The 17,903-nt window shown below is 37.5% G+C and overlaps 1 protein-coding gene across 1 annotated transcript in view; it reads left to right on the top strand.

Moving 5' to 3' along the window:
- The window catches only part of MYO3B (myosin IIIB), a 206,722-nt gene that overhangs the window by 32,267 nt on the left and 156,552 nt on the right, over positions 1-17,903 (top strand). The window contains exons 7-8 of the mRNA XM_087731497.1: positions 1,645-1,721; positions 13,767-13,912. Of these exons, the coding sequence (XP_087587623.1) occupies positions 1,645-1,721; positions 13,767-13,912 (223 nt within the window). The remainder of the gene's footprint in view (positions 1-1,644; positions 1,722-13,766; positions 13,913-17,903) is intronic.

The following is a 17,903-nucleotide window of genomic DNA, read 5'->3' as shown; positions in this document are numbered from 1 at the left end:
TAAGTTAATCCCTGGAACTAATAATCCTCTCCCATTTTGCAGGAATGCTAAGGAGATTCACTGTTTGATGAGGAGGGAAGGAAACACGTCAGAAGGAAAAGAAAATAATAATAATTTTAAATTTAGTATAAGATTGGATATACTAAATAAGTAACTAGAACTCAAATTGATGGGGATAAAAAAAGTATTAAATGACTACCTATTCAGTGAATGCTATCCATTCTGTCCACAGAATGAGACAGAATCTTGAAGGAAAAAAAAAAAGTTACTTCATGTTCAAGGCTGTACATACAGATATTAGGTCACAGAAAAGATTACACAGATATCCTTAATTGAGATTTTTTTTTTTCCCTTTATTGCATGACTTTACAACTTGCTTTTTCAATGTAACACACATTTCTTCCCTCAACTGCTCTCAACAGCATGATATATTTGAATAAATGTTGGTCACAGTGTAAGTCAACCCCAAATGTCTGCAATTTATCATTCGTTTATGCTCATGCTCTCTCACTCTCTACCGCTGTCTCCCTCTCTCAGCTCTTTGGTATTCTGCACTGTTTTGGAGTGTCCATAGATAGCAGCTACAAATTAAGCTAGCTGTAGAGAGATCAGAGTTAAATGCACAAAGGCTTGCTGTAGGTCCTAGCCATTAACTGTTTCACAGCGGTACTCAGGAAATCACTGAAGACTTGCAATCACACTGAAAAATGAAAAATAAATACAGAATTGGATCTTGGAGCCAGCAATCAAATTATTTAACTTATGAATTATGAGTCCCAATTTCTTATTTATTGGCATCAGGCAAGGTGTATTATATGTGTTTCTGCCCATTTTTGTCTCTGGGTAATGCCATAGGAGCAGACCACTGTGGTTTTTGTTTTTAAACAATGTTAACATGAAATACATTTTTAAGTCAATACTGGTTTTGTGTCAACTTATTGGAATGCTCCTGAACTATACAATTCAATTATATGTTGACCAGAGCACAGAAGAAGATCTGCTGTGAAAGTTCATTCTGATTTGTTAACGTCGTTTGATTTCACTCTAGTTCTTTCTTCCTTTTTTCAGCTGTGCTTCAGTAGTCCAGCCCCAGTCAGCAAAGCACTGAAGCACAGGCTTTGTTTTAAGCATGTGTTTAACTCCCTAAGAACAGGCTGCAGTGTGAGCTTGAGCTCCCATGCTTTTCTCAGTAGGGAAAGGTTTAAGCAAGTGCATAAATATTTTGTTGAACAGGAGCCTCTGCAAATACTCTAGTGAACAAGTTTCCTGCCAGCAGTGTTCAGGGAGTAAATTTCTGAAACAGAAGTTTTAAAGTCACGTTGTAATTTGAATAGTTCCTGTTTATACTCATGAAAACAGTAGAAAGAATTCTCGGATATTTAGGTGCTAATTGAATTTTTGAGGTTGAATGAAAGTGCTTCAAACTGAGAGCCATTCACAAAACAATCTCGTAGCAATTCTGAACGAAAAGAGCAAGCTGAAATTAATCAAAAGAATTCGGTACCAATGCCGCACCTACTTTGGCCAGGCATTCTGCAGCTGTACTCCCAGGCTTGGGGTTTGTTGTCCAGATTTCTTGAAATAAACTGACTGAAATGACAGAATGAATTTGAAGCCAAGTTCTTTGGATCTGTTTTATTGCAGGTGTTTCAGCCCAGCTCACCAGCACACGGCTGCGTAGAAACACCTCAGTGGGAACACCCTTTTGGATGGCACCTGAGGTAGGCAAACATTCCTATCTGGGTTATCTCCATTCGTTGCAATGCACACTTTGTTGCCACTTCCACATAGTAGGAGAAAAGGGTAATTTTTCTTCCCTCTAGTATGGCTGTGTTTCTACTTTACATCTAGGCCCTTGTTCAGTAAAATGAATGTACTATTCAAATATACAAAATGGATTTCTAATAATCTTCATTATTTTCTTCTCTGTAATGTTTCCATAAAAGTACAGATGACCTGCAAATAACTGAGGGTCTCCTTGAAAATTTTATGACTTTCCAACCAAATACTGTATGTTTTGGTGTGATTGTCTGTGCCTCTAAATACAGACTGGGAGGAGAAGGAGGAATTCCCACATTCCTGTCTTGCTATAGGACTCTGCAAAACCCTGATTCAGCTATGTGTTTTTTAACCTTAATCGTTGACTGGGGACCTACGCACTTAGACACATGGACTAGCATAGATTAAAAATGGAGAAAGATAATCTACAGGCAGCCTAGCCAAGTATCTTAGACCATATTTTTACATACTACTCCTCAGACATAATGCTTTTCCTTCTATTTCATGAAGCTGTAGAAAGTTTTAACACACTGTTGAACAAAAGTCTCTTATCTTTCACCCCAAATTGAGGGAAAGTACATATTAATCTTTACCCTCCCCATTTTAAGAAACAAAAAATACTTTTGTAAGGTGTAGATGATGAAATTAAAAAAACAGGGAATGAAAAGGCAGTGGTCTGTTTATTTGTAAGTTGTTAAACCTTCATAACAGTAGTAGCCTCATTTCTGTTGAAGACCATTAGACTTACTTGAATTTTGGGGAGTTCGGGATGGAATTTGCATCTGTTACAAATGCACACAGGTCTATTTCTGTATGTCAAACAGTTAAAATTATGGTGCAAACATTTGTTTTAAAATATGTTATACTTTTTATACATCTATTTCTGCTGCTAAGGAAGGCTGATTATAGCTGAGCAGAGAAGAGAAGCTGCTGTAACAGATCCAAAATTGATCTTGCACAGTCTCACAAAGAATGGCTGATATTTTACCATCTCCATAACAACCAGTTTACGTCACAAAGGAGACACAAGATACCTTAGAAACCACTGTGCAAACGTTATTTATGGAATCACCTTGGTTGGAGACATTCTGAAACCTTTATAAAACACTCCTCTAGACAATAATGGACATATTATGAAATATTTTATTAAACTCGGATTATTAGAAGTTATTTTTACAGTACTGTTTTGCTTGAATAATTGCCATCAAAGGCAGTAATCATACCAAATTTGTTTTCCCATCCTGCTTGAAAATATTCATTCTCAAGGTAAAAAGCCAAAGAAATAAGCAGAGATTTTGATCTGAAAAATTTTGACCTGAAAATACAACACACACAACCAAGGTATGTTATGTGCATAGCACATCAAAACAGGAACAGAAGTGGCTTTGAATGCTTCCTGTTTTGAAAAGATTTGTCAAAATAACCAACCCAGTACCTTAAGCATAGTAACTCATACTACATTTGCATGCCTGTGTGAGCCACACCGATCAGGCTTCAGAGATGTACCAATCTGCAAGACAGCTGTAAGATGCTCAGATATCCATTCTGCTGTTGAAGTGGCTTTTAAGTGACAAGTTGCCTAACACTCGTGCTCAAGTCACTACAGTTGCTTTCTTTGTTTTCATATGGATGACATATTTCAACCGATGTGTGAGGTGCAGCTTACCTTACTTCTGGGGAGATCTTTCTGGTATTTTTAAAATGTGCAGCCAGATTTTTATGCGAGAGATGAAAGATTAGGACTGCAATAAGTTGAAAAACTCTGCTTCAGTAATAGCTTATTAGGAACAGTGTTTTCTAGATGAGACAGTGGTGAGATCAGTAAAAACTAGAAAAGCACTTAACAAACAGTTGCAAAAATCTTGCTGCCTAAAGGTTTTGATGTAGGATAGAATCTATGTCAAACCCCAAAATACCATAAAATAACTGGACAGGAAGGAAATATTACTAATCAGAGAAATAGAAAGCATAAAGACTAGGGTTTTTTTTTGTTTTGTTTTTTTTAAATTGGACTTTTACTGTCTGTGTGAGAAACGGGAGCCTCAGTCAACGCATAAGGCAATGATGGGACCTCATCTTATCTCAGGGTGAGAAAGATGGATTTAATCTGAAGGGGGAGTGGAGAAGGGAGATGAAAAAGCTTGCCTTGGAGGAGGAGTGTTTCAGAGAAGTAAACCTTGTGAAGTGAAGCTGACAGAATATTTTCCAGGGTAAACCCCAGGAAAATAAAACCTGGAGAAGAATGATGGAAGACCATTAAAGCTGACAGACAGGAATAACTAGATATAAGCAGGAGACAAATATGCTGGAAACTAGAATCACTAGATCAGCCTGGATCAGGAACAGCCTGTATAACAAGGAAAACCATCATATTTTAAGATGAAGTTTGCAAAATGCATCAAAGGGATTATATGGCGTGGTACTTGCAATAGCAAAAGTTCATAGGAAAATAGCAGTGACTGAGGGTGGTATAAGGTGTTCTGTTCAGCTCAATGTTCTTACTGGCAGCACGAAAAGCAACAGCTTAACAGTTTTGAGTGACTTAAACATCTTAGAGGGCTCTCTTTTCTGATGACTGTGAGGCTTGTTTAGCAGCAACAGGACAAATCAAAAAAATTTGTCCTTGAGCATCTGTTTTGAGCAGAGCATACGATTAACAAAAATTTTGCTGAAAAATGAAAATACAGGGAAAAACTAGGCTGTGTGGAAGCAACAGAGGAACTTGGCAAGGATGAGTCAATTTGAGAGCAGCTTTAAAGTAGACTCACTGAAAATCAATCATTGCTGTTTAACCTAATTAGTATTGTCTCACACTTAAAAACATAGATGTGCAGAAACTGTAACACTGAACGCAGGCATGCCAAAAAAAGATAAATAAGGCAGGATAGTTTAAGTATGGTGGATGTTTAAAGCTGCCTGTTGCCAAACACTTAAGTTATCTAAAATCTGCTTCTATTATGCTGAAATAAATTGTGTTGAATGCTAGCAGGAGGAATCAGATTTGAAACTTTTGAACTGAACTGCCTTTACACCTCTGGTTCTAAACCTTAACATCTTGTTTTCAACCTCCAGTGCAGAACTGAACAAAATCTAGTTCAAACAGAATTGCAGTTTTTCTTTTTCCCAAATATATTATCAGGATCTAGCTGGAAACTTGACTCTGGGAACAAGCTCAGCTAGAATCTCTACATGTTTTCTTTGGCCCAAACCTAGTTTTAAGAACAGAAATAGAAAAAGAAAAAGATACTTGAAGTCAGAAAGAACTGGAGAGATGCTGAAGGTAATTTAAAACCACAGGGAGTATGCTGTTATATTTTACTGATAACTGCTAAAAGTGGCAATGGTGCATGCATACTTATGTTTTAAAAGGAACATAATTAAAACATAGTTGATCCTCTGAAGAATTGTGTTGAAATATGACACGTGACAGTAGGAAAGGCTGAGACAAGATATCATAAGAGCTCTGTAATAATGCGTTAACCAGAGGTAAAATCTTTGCTCTGTTTTGCTATTGATTTCAGAGGGATTTCAGATGTCACGGTATTATTTAAAGCTGTGTCAACTCTGTATTTTGGATATTTGTTACCATCCTGCCAAGATGAAGTCATAATCAGTAAGACTGACCCAGAGACAACAGATTGTTTTCCTTCCCCCTGCTGAATCAAGGCATACTTCCTGGGATAAAATTCAGTACATCTGAGCATCAGAATAAATTTCTGAAGTGTTAGAACAATAGGTGACTAGTTTAAATTGTCTTTCTTTTTCCAATGTTTCTTTGTATTTTTTTAAACTTTAAATCTGATCATATGTGTGTACAATAAGTCTAATCCTGAAACAATGAATAATATTTGCATTGTTTCAGTACAAAGCTGTGAGTCTGCGTAATCTAAAGAAAAATCAACCAAACTGGTAAAAAAAGCACCCCAAAAAGTCATTTACATTAACGTAGTTGAAAAATACATAAAGGGAAAAATCTAATTTTGCAAAGACTCACAGCAGCTTTTCCACTGAAGTCAATATTCATTACAGTAAGGGCTGTATTCAGGCCTTAGAATTTGGTCAAAAAAAAATCTTCCTTTTGGTAGATTAGGGCTGGTTTCTCTTATTTACATCTCTATTGTAGGAGACGTGAAAAAATTACCCAAAAATACGTTTAAGTAAAGACATTTAATGCATAGTTAAATACTGAGTTGGAAAAACAGCGTAGAAAAGATAACCCCATCACTAACCTGGGCTTATGTTTTTAATTAACTCTAAACAAGTACAGTGATACATTCCCCTGAAACTATTGAATATATTCTCATTTTGTCACACTTCAACCTAGCTTATTTGCCAGCCCTTTGCTTACATCATGGGACTCAAGGTCAGCATCCTGTTAATAGCTCTAGGTCTCTTCACTTTAATTCCTTATTAGCTAAAATTAGCTCTTCTGATATGCATATTTCCACTACACTTCTAAATGCCAACTAAGCATGGAATTTTGTAAATGCTGATTTATAATGAACTGTAGGAATCCACCACTTAGTATAAATAGGATACAGATTTCAAGAATGTATATGTACTTATTTTCCTTCCCGAAAGCCATTTAAAAATAGTTGTACAGTGAAACAGGGCGTATTTTGTGATAAAAAAACGTAAGGAACTATGTAGCTTCTCTAATAAGGAAAATTTTGAAAATATTTCCTTATAACATCTTCCATGAAGTTGTAATAACTATTCTCTTACAGCTAATGATAAGGTAGAGTACTGAATTAGCTCTTACTACAGCTTTTTTTTACCTCATGAATTACAGTAAATGAGATAAGATTGAAACATAATTTACAGAAAATAACTGATTGTCCCTGGGAAGAAACTTCACAGATGGGAACAGAGAAAACTTTGGCTGCTTTTACAGAATTTGTGTTTATCTGGCATCATGATTAATTAGTGGTGAAATACTTGAAAATCCTAAACATTTAGTGGGTAAAAATAATAAATGCAATAAATAAATGGTAAAGATAAAGAATGGTAGCATTAAATCATTCATAACATAGATTTTTGTTATATTGTGATTTGAACAATTGTTTGTTGTTTAACATTATTTATGATACTATATTAAACCGAGGGTGTAAAGGAATTGCCTACTTAGCATACATTTGGAAATGGCATCCCTGCTTTCAGGAGGTTAAAGTAGTGGGACGCAGTGGTGTGTTAGAAATTATTTTTAGGGAATATTTGCTGTCCTCTTGAAATGCAGCACTGGGTTGGAGTGCAGTCCTGTGGTACATGTGGTAAATAGGTATGGGTATGCCGGAGAGAACTACTACAGTGTGAGTGTGGGAAAGGGGGGCGGGGGGAAAATGGGAACCATTGCTCTAAATAGATAAGGCAAGACTGTGTGGAAGAACTGAGGGACATAGAAGGGAAATGACTTGCTTAAGGACTTACAGCAGGTCAGTGGCAGAATGTGGAATACAATTAGATCTCTAAGTGGCTGCATATGACTAAAATGCTCGTGACTCTGAGATGCCACCTTCTGAGAGTTGACTGGCATGATTTAAACAAAGTTATCTTTTGGGGATCACAGATCTTTAGGAATTGAATAAAGAAATAAAAGAAATGCAGTTTCTGCCTGTTTTTTCTTTTATTCCCACTTTCTTAATTTTCTGTGGCTCTCAAACCCAAGCTTTAACAAGCTGCAGTAGTAAGGAGTAAGTAAAGCAACTTTACGCTGAAGTTGCTTGAAGTCCAGAAGGAAAGCAGTGGAATTCAGAAAGCTAAATTGGAATGCAGAGGTTTCTTTAAAGGAGATGGCACACAAGAGAGGCAGAGAGCACAGCAGGACAGCAGCAGCAAGCTCTTCCTGCAGAGCAGGGTCTGGCAGAATGCATCACCTTCTCCTTTGCCTCCAGGAGAGCTGACCTCCTCATGGGCTAGCATGGCAGGAGGGGCTTGAAAAGGACGTGGCAGCTGGAGGGAACCTCAGGGAACCTTGCCAGTAACCTTGATAACATGGCCATAATCTTGTGAAGGGATGTGGAGGGGTTAAAAATGCTTCTGTTTTGTTGTAACCTAAGCAGCAGCTATGGAGGGGTTGTAAAACTTTCATATAGGGTGTTTAAAGATTTAAAAAACAAAACAAAACCCCCAAAACAGTAGAGAAAATCATTTCAGTACCACACTACCCTGCACTGAGATCCATTCATGAAATGTGTTTACTAATGAGACTGGAGTTGCCTCTGAGTTTTCAATTTCTTTGTGAAACACCATCTACAAATCTGTGTGAGGTGTGTAGGGTATATCCTTACGGCTCAGGAGTAAATCTGTGAGTCAGAAACAAAATGTGTCAATCACATTCGTATTAGTAGTGTTGAGGCTGTGATGGTCTCATGGCATAAAGCAAAATAGATTAGTGTGCTTGAAAGCTTATCTGTTCTTCCTCACTGTATCATTTGGTCTAATGAAAGGTATTATGTTTCCCTACAAATGTAGCCTGCTGCCAGAGCAGTCTAATGGTCTCAGGAATATTTCACTTGGGTGAGTTAAAAATAAAAATAAAAATTGATTACTTGCAGCTGTCAAAACACGATTGACTACTTGACATATAATTAATTTTCAATGAATCAACATTAATTGTGGTAATTACTCGTAAGAATTATTTAAAATATTAATTACTTGTTATTTTGGTAACATTTCTAACAATATAATAATTTTCTGATACGCCATGGAAAAATTTGTATGATGATAGTAAATAAGGAACTGAAATACAAATAAGAAAACAGAGGAATATGGAACCAATTTCAGTCACAAATTTGCTCTTTTTTTAATTATGTGAATGTGCTTGAAGAGAGGGAGGGATAGAAACAGATAGGTATCACTTTGGTCTGGATAATTCAGTATCCCCAGTGCTGCTAAATGCTATCATGAAAGACTTTTTTTTTTTTTTTTTTTTTTCCCAGTGCATAGGAATTAGAATAATATTTAATATTATATTTCCTATGTAGATAAATTAAGTTGGGTTACATAGTGTCAGGTGGAGCACAGGAGTTCAGTTGGTTTATTTCATTTGACTTGCATAGCTAGCAATTTTGTTCTCCTTGCAGCAAGGGTAACAATTTTGTGCCACATTCATTTTACATATGCAGTGCTTTTGAGCATTGTGCTCGCACACCTCATAAGCTGCTTAGTTAGCTACGTCAGCTGAGTACAGCACCGCCTTTCTTCAGGAGCATCAACCTTTTTAACTCCAGACTCCTTTCTGCGCGTGGGTCACCAGCGCTAATTGTGTAGCAATCGTCTCCGGGTAGCACATCTGTATTGCTGTTATTGGTATTGTGTATGCTTGCAGCTATGCATCCTAGATGCACTGTATATACTGAGGCAAAATGAAAGTAAGTTCTAATAATTCTGGGTAAACTTAAAAGGGTTTGATGTATTTTGCTTTGGTTAAACATATGTATAGCTTCCTCTCTGCCCACAAGTCAGTGTGACCACTGCACAAGTAACAGCCAGTTCTCTGTATTACCTGTTTTCCTTATTTTAGATCCACCGGTAATCTCCATATGAGCTTGGTGAAGTTCAAAGAAACCTTTGCACTGATTTCAGAACAAGTAGAATTATATCCTTGAATATAAAGTCTTCTTGTCAGGGTGTGAATCATCTTGTGTATCTCTGTGAAGTCTTGTGTTTCTGTAGAAGTGATAAATCACACAGAATGCCTAATCACTGGCATCTCTGAATTCCCTCCAGTTAGTGTGACTGATTTGTTTATGTGCCATCTTTGCCAGACCAGTGAATTCCCCCTCACCTCACCCTGTCCCACTGTGACCCTCAGCACAATTAGTGTTGACAAGTACCATCACGCTGTCTGTTTCTCTGTGTAGTGTTCAGGTGCTTTCCATCCTACAGCAGTATGGCTGGGCATGAAATCATGATGAAATTACAACTAATACAAAAGGTGACAGCCTGTCTCCTTAGCAACCTGGGCCACTGTGTGCACGTAACCAGCCCATGCTGAAGTGAAAGACTTGATGCTTATCCCCATGGTGTTTACTGGCAAATCTCAAGATTAACTACATCACCCCCTGAAGCTTTGGCATGAACATAGTGTTTGCAGCAAAGCAAACTACCTCCTCTTTTTTGCTTGTACAAGCAGGGGAGGATTTTGCTGGATATAAAATAGGTACAGATGTGATGATGTCTTCGCACGAGGTAGAGAAAGGAAGTAGAGTTTTCTTCAGTTGCAGATCATTTCTTCTGGGCACTCTGTCTTCATGCCCCACTGGGCAGAGCAGGCATCAGCAGTGCTGAGAAGCACTCTCAGCTCCAGAACTCCGACCAAAAAGGACAGATGTTTCCAAAACATAAGTATCTGTGAATTCTCGCTAGAGACAGGAACATAATAAAAGATAAGTCAATGGCATTTTTCCTTTTTGTATTTGGCCTTTAGAGGTTTTTGCTCTGCAGGGAGTTGCAATACTTTCCAAGGCAAAACAGGACTGGGGCGTTCCCAAGGACTTAGCTGGTAAGCTATGACTGAGAGAACTCCTTCAGATTTCAAGGTAGAGTATTATCTGCTAGCCAACATATAAAGCACACTGCCAATGTGCACCTTTCGTCAAGGAAAAAACTATAAAATTTGATTCTTGCTTTAAAAATTAAAATTAGTGGCATTTGTGTTTCTCTAAGTGGTGCATAAGTTGGTAAGATTCTAATAATAAATCCCACAGAAACTGCAAACTTGTTTCAAACCAGAGTGATCATTAAATTCATATACATGCTGCATACTCGATGTCAGAAGAACAGCTCATTTTGTATGTTTTCTGTGAGGCTGGTCTCACTGGAGTCAAGCTAACTGTCTAAAACATGCTGGGTTGCATGGTGCACTGGCTGAATTTTTGTAAACAAAGAGAATGTAGATTAAGTGCCAGTATTTTGCCATAGTGTCATTTTACTCCTATGTACCATATTTACTGGAGATGTAGCTGTTAGCTGTGGAGCAGAAGACATACAGAGATGCGTTATGCATTCCTTTTTGTTTGGCAGGTAGTACATTGTGAAGCTGAGAAAAGCTCAAAGACTTTTTTTCATTTTTAAAACAGCAGTTGCAGCATACTTTCTTTTCCCCATCCATTATGAGTGCAAAGCCTGCAGATGCTCATTATTTTAGTTAGCTTGTTAAACTTTCTAAGACTGAGATAAATAGCAAGTTTTGCCATCGGCCTGTAGTTAGAAGCAATTGTGATATGATTATAGAGGAAAAAGTGGTGGTGTCTTTGAATATGGGAAACCAGCTATGTTTGTGGCACTGCAGACGAAGTCCACTGTGACCTTGAGCAGGTCCTTCTTTTCCTTCCCTTGAAAGTGAAAATACATTCCTCTGCATCATAAAGTTTGAGAACAAATAGATAAATAGCTGCAAAGGACTCAGCACACTGATGAGAACCAGGCAACTTCTGAGGTAGTCACTTCCAGGAGATGGGCTCTAGCAGCTTTTTAACCAAGCAGATAAATATTTTTCATGTGTTAAAAAAGGAAGGAGGACACATTGCATTTAATTAGTCACATATGGATAAGCTACTTGCAACTTCGGAGTCCTGGCCTTGGAAGCTGACTTGCATGTTTTGGTTTTTGGTTTGTTTGTTTTTTTTTTTTTCTGAGGAAGTGTCCTTGAGTATACAGATGATTTGGGGAACTGTATAAAGAAACAAAAATAGTCAAGAAATACAAGCTTCCCTTTCAATTTCTGAGCAAAACTGCAATGAAGGAAACTCCAGCCAACACCAAGTATGGCCTCTTTAGAATACATTATTTAAGTATCTGTCTCTGATGGATCTCCACACTGACGTTCTTACAAGTTTTTACATCAAATTTGATTTCTTTCTTTCTCTCTAAGGCATGGTATAAGGGAATGAAATTATCACATAGGCCTCTGAAATAAGGGTGGTGGTTTAAAGCGCTCTGCTTGAGTTGCGTAGAATCTATCTATCTACTGCACAGTAAAACTCATCTTTTTTAAGAGATAGAGGAATCTCTGGGATGAGATCCAGCCTATAATGAACTCTTTGAACTAAGAAATATTTCAGAGCTTTCACTTAAGACATTCTGTTGAAGAGAAAGGAGACAGGAAAATGATCTTTGTGTGACAACTTTGAAAAAACACCTCATTGGCTAACAAAACTCTGCCTCTTCGAGTTGAAGAAAAAAATCCCTGAACCCTCTTTTGCAGTGCTTACTTTCATTTTTCCCCATTCTGTTTATTTGATAGTTGATGTATAGGGGAATGTGTATGTATGTTTTTCTTAGATGGTTTGTAGACATTTTGCTGACCACTTTATCATGTCTTACAGATCACCAGTGTTCCTCAGTCAGTAGTTGAGAAACACTGGTCTAATACTCTATAAGATTCTTTGACATTACGGCAATAAAGGGGAAATACCACTGTCAGTAGGGTATGAAAAGAAATTTCTTTGGCATACTAACCTAGAAAAATTGAGGAGGAAGAGAGAGATCTCGACACTTGTCAAACCATTAATAGAAAATTCAGGAAAGGTCTTAATTTTTCTGGACTGATTTGCTCTAGGAAAAGAACTGAGCTATTAGTATATAGCAAAGGAATTAACTAATGTCCAACTTTATTGCCCTCCCTCCCCAAAATACATTTTGGTATTATTTTAACTAGTATGTTCAACACCCCTGATTTCTGATAAAATAAGTTATGAGTGCTGTATGATGGGGTCATGAGTCCCAGAGTAAGAGACGGACAGGTCCTATGGGCCTGCTGGATAGAATCTCTACGGGAGGCAGGAATGCCTCTGTTTGTTAGTGCAACTTATGGAGAAAGTAACCAAGAGGTTAAGCTGGAATCAGCAGCTTCTCCACGAAAGGTTTTCTTACAGGAGGCTGTGAGTGGCTTTCTGCCAGCAGCTACCTGGGGTGCTGACTTGCATGTGGCATCTCTGCAAAGCGTTGTCCCAAACTGACACCCTAACACAAGAACTAAGATGTAATACAGAAGTAAAAAGAAAAAAAAAAAAAAATCTCTTCTAGAACATAGGTACAGCCACCCTAGGACATGCTGTCAGAAGTTCTGTTTATCTTAACTACAAGTTAGTAACAATACTTAAAACCATGGAAAAAATCACAGAAGCCATTACTAGCAATATGCAGGGATCTGATAACTTTTCAAAGCAGTTGGTCTAATTGATGAGATTTGGGAAGACAAACTCAAGACAGGATTCCAAATCATGATAGAATAAAAGGCAGTGAAGCTGCGATTTTTGTCTTATCCCTTTGCAAAGATAAGGGCTAAATTTAAACGTGAGTTTGAATCTCATATTTAGATGCAGAATTGTTTCCAGCTTCTATGAATAGTTAGCTTATGATTAGAAGGCAAACAGTGGGTTAGCTGGAAGTGTGTGTCAAGTTTGTGATGTAAAACAGTTCTGATGTCCGAGGAGAGATTCCTGTTAACTTCAGTTTTTCTTAGACAAAGTACATGGTATGTTAATGAAGATTTTTTTAAATTACTTAAATCTAGTAGAGACAAACTAAAAAAAAATAAAATTGGCAGAAATGACTGATGGAATATTCTTATCTAAAAAACAGCTGTGCAAATCAGCCTATCCTCATGAATAGTCATAGAAGTTAATAAGAATAACATCAATAGGGTTCTTTGCTATTGTAATAGGTTTCTGTAAGAAGTGCTTTCAAAACCAAAATTTAGCAGAGTGATGTTCTTTGTATAGATATTTGAAGCATCCAATGGAGCTTAATGTATTTCAAAAAAGAGGGAGATTGTTTTTAAAGAAAACAAACCTAAGAGAAGTTCTAATTTACTGTTACATTTTCGTGGGTTTTTTCCTAACTGGGGTATACAGGCAAAGATATGGATTTGAAAGGTACATAGGATTTTAGACATGACTCAAAAAAGTATTTTCATGTCATACTAGGATGGCGTGAATTGTACATTAGGTTAAAGCGTTGTTTTCTCTGCTTTTTTCTGATAGGTCATTGCTTGTGAACAACAGTATGACTACTCATATGATGCTCGATGTGACGTATGGTCCTTGGGAATAACAGCTATTGAACTGGGGGATGGAGACCCTCCTTTATTTGACATGCATCCGGTAAAAACCCTTTTTAAAATTCCAAGGTATGGCACTAGATGGCTCTCTTTACTCACCAGTTTGTTCAAAGGCAATCTAATCAAAGGAGAAAGAAATATTTAGTAAACGTTTGTGCTTCAAATCCTAAGTCTCTTATACGGAAAGACATTAAAAAGCTGTAATGTTAAAGATGGGGTTTTTTTCAGCCTGACTTCTATAATAATTTATATTTAGAATGCCTTGAAATGATAAAGACATATTTATTTTATTCTTATCTTAAAATATAAAATCATATAATATCAAGGTACCTCCCTTCTTCAAAAGTACTTCTCTTAGCTACTGTTGATGAAAACAGTTGCTTCAAAAGAGGAAGAGGCCAACATTTGTAACTGTTGAATAACATTTTAAAATTTTATTCCCCTAGAGTCTTAGGCTTGTTTTATTATGGGAGAAAAACGACACAATTTTGACAATGCTATGAAGCAGTCTGGCAGTTTCAGCAAACTGTATTCATAATTTATTTTTTCATTTATCCAAGGATGTTAAAATGTGAAGATTTGGATTGTCATACGTGGATATGAAAAAGAGCTAGAAATTCCCTCTATGTATAGTCATGTAAATTAGCTGTATTATTTCATGCTGTCTATTTTTGGTTTCATTTTGTTGAGCCTTCCTGAATAAGTTGAGATTGACAGTGTAAAATAGAGTTTAACAACAGAACAGTTGTAATAATGGAAGAAATATAGAAAGAATTTGTCCGTTATTGATTAAACTGGCATGTACTTGTCTTTTCCACATTTTGCTCATAAAGAAAGAATCGCCACTGACTGATAACAGTTGAAAACCTTCAGCAATACAAGTGTTTGACCTTTTGTTATCTTCACAGTTATCACAGGCTTATAAAATTTCTTCTGATTGCAATTTGCATTTCTGATTAAGTCTGTCTATATGCAGATGCAGTTGTGCTGGGTTCTGCGTCATATAGTTATCTCCTTCTTCCCAGCTGAGACATGAACTGCCACCAGTCTTTGCAAAATTATTCATACTGAAGCAGCGGTTCATCTTGTTGCCTTTGCACAAGTGTAAAACAGGTCCTGGCAATTAAAGCAGCAAGGGAGGCTTCAGGTTACTAAAGCAATCTATAAATTTTTTCAATGCTCAAAACAGTTGAAAAGGACAGAAGTCATACCAAAAGTAACAGCAAACAATAGGAAGACACATAGAATAGGGCATGTAGAGGCTTTGATTTCTATCTGTAGTTTACCTCTTATTTGCTGTTGCATCTCTGTATGACTTAGCAAAACAAAGGTGAAGCATCTGATTAATTTAATAATGGGTATGTTTACTAAATAGAATGGTAGCCATTTTTAAGTTGAGAGATTTCCCTCTGCTTTGCATTTTATGAGCTATAACCCTGCTGCTGGTAACTGCTTTCATACTAGATAAAGTGGACTATGATGAGTACTGGGTGGCATAAGGGCCTGGGGTATAGGACATAGAGCTTCTCTCCTGGTGCTTGTTTGAAGTCAATTCAGAGGGACAGTAAATATGACCAAAAGGTGCATTCCCCTCTTATAGTAGTTTGACAGTTTAGAAGTAATCTCAGTGGAGTTCCTGATATCTGTGCTGCAATTCACACATTTTTAACAGCGTTTTCAACGTGAGCATTGAGGCTCTTCTCAGGTTTCAACTTTCAAGTGGTTCTTCCAAGCACTGCCTGTTGAGTGCTCGAGCAGTGACATATAGAAGCATTGCAGCTCACCTTCTGAGACTGTTCAGTCCAAAATCCTCTGAGCTCAGGGACCTGGCATCTTTACACTTTTTGCTTTCATGATAATACCTGTGTCTGAAGCTATAAATGCAAATGTTAAGCCATTTGGTCATTTTTAGGTAGTTAGTATCCTTGAGTATCATCTCTGAATTTATCCAATACAAATTCTCACCTACTATAACATCTAGTAGCAAAGAAGCCTACAGATTAGCTATATTTTATTGGAAGAACTCTGTGTGCCATTCACTAGCTTTATTTGATAACCCTTAGCTGCCTTACGAGAAGAGGAAAGGGTACAGTCAATCCCTATTTCCCCTCTCCACATGACTTAATGTCATTGTAAGATCCAATCAAAACGAAAGGAACCCTGCTGTTTCTCTTTTTTTTTTTTCTTTTCTTTTTCATTATTGCTTCTCAGTTTCTTGCCCAAGACTTTCTCTGCATCCATCATGCATTTGAGCCAAAACTCTGACATGTTTTTTGGCTCAGAGACTACAGTTAGGCTCTGGACTCAAATTTCTTAACTGAGACTAGCACTTGTCACATCTCCAGAGGCATTTGTGCTGTCCACAGGGATCTTCATGTCTTAAAATTGCTCTGCTGATAACCTGTAGTCAAACAGCTTAGGTTAGAGTGGAGTGAATGAGAGGAAGCGTATTCATGCAGCTCAAATTCTTGTCTCAGCGGAGGGGTGGTAACCACTAGCGCCTGCTGCCTCCTGCTTCCTGTTGGAGGCTGCTTGCCTGAGCTTTCCCTACAGCTGCCTCTGCTCTGCCCATCATTTAAATCAAGATGTAGTTCTGCACATCTGGTGAGATGGAGGAAGGGCTCACTCAGCTGACCGCCCTCAGTTCATGAATGGTGACATCACTGCTCTCAAGTCAAGTCTGGAGCTTACTGCTCCTGAGGGATATAATGAGAAAGAGCTCATTCAGCTAGGTTTTGCTTTCACCTGGAAAATGGCCACTAGCAGGAGGTTAGCAGTTTCTGAAATTATCTCACAACTGTAATTTGCCATTCAAACCACATTAATATTGGAGTACAATGGAGCTGACTGCTAAGGTACACACTTTAATTCTGGGATTCTGGAGGTAGTTTCGAGACCTGGGTCAGGAAGCAATATAACCTTATATAACTCCTGCCTTGTGTATGTACCCATACTCTAATTTCCGACAAAGACATACATAATTTAATTTGTTGATAAGGGCTCCTCTTTCAGCTGTGGTTTCTTGTGGTTTGATGTAAAACTGGCAAATCAGGTTTCAGCTATTGTTAAATGTACTAAATGCACTAATAGCAAATGACACCAAAGCATGCTGCACAGTTATGCTGTGACTGTGGTACCCTACAGTCCAGCTCCATTTTATCTGGAAGTGTAAAAAGGTACTGCGAATAATGAGCAATAAATGTAATGGGCTATTGATTTACTGCATATATCTGATTCCTGTATGTGTTCTCCCAAGATAATTTTTGTTGATTGGGCTGATTTGACTTTAGTTTGGAGAAGAGGTGAAATTGCTATTCACAGTAAATGACACTTGGACATCACTCAGGCAGAGAGTTATCAGGAATTATTTCCTTGTTCCCTTACATTCTTGACTACAGTTGATCCATATATTTCTATTTATGCTGCCTTCTGTGTGCTAGACCGGTCTGTTCTGTGTGCTACTGATTTCTTTACGTTAGCAGAAAATTTTGTAACAATTTTCAAGTTTTGTTATCAAGCACTGACTAATCTGTTCTCATGAATGTACTTTAAAATGTTAGTAATGGCGAAATTGCCAAAGCTAGATACAGAAATCTGTGTGTGTGTGTTTCCACAGAATTCTTCCATTCTCAAGTAGGGAATAAAGTAGTTCAGTTTCACTGTCAGTTTAGTCATTGGCTTTTTGCTAGAGACAGCCAGTAATTGTGCTGTTAGCCTTGGCATTGAGTTTCAACTTAGTGAGCTGTGGAGCTAGGCCTTAGTCTTAAATGAATATAATTGAAATGTGAGTCTTTACTTTGACTTTATAGGGTTTGAATCAACCACTGAATGAATGATTTTGTACTAACAGCCACAGCAGTTACATACCCCCAAGATCTTTGGAGATGTCTTCTTGTGTAGAACTCAAGTCAAGGATTAGGCCTTTCCTGTTTTCATGTGCGATTTTAAGCAGGAAAATGGGAAAAGCTAACGGTAGCCAAACATCCTATGCTGTTTGTGTTCTTTAAACAGGAAGCAAATAAGGTATTCAATTCAGATGGTACTAGTTATAAAGCCTAAA

Source organism: Nipponia nippon, unplaced genomic scaffold (genome assembly GCF_047370975.1).
Source record: "Nipponia nippon isolate SJK-2023a ecotype South Korea unplaced genomic scaffold, ASM4737097v1 scaffold_5, whole genome shotgun sequence".
Classification (NCBI taxonomy): Eukaryota; Metazoa; Chordata; class Aves; order Pelecaniformes; family Threskiornithidae; genus Nipponia; species Nipponia nippon.
This window is presented reverse-complemented; position numbering and strand designations above follow the sequence as displayed.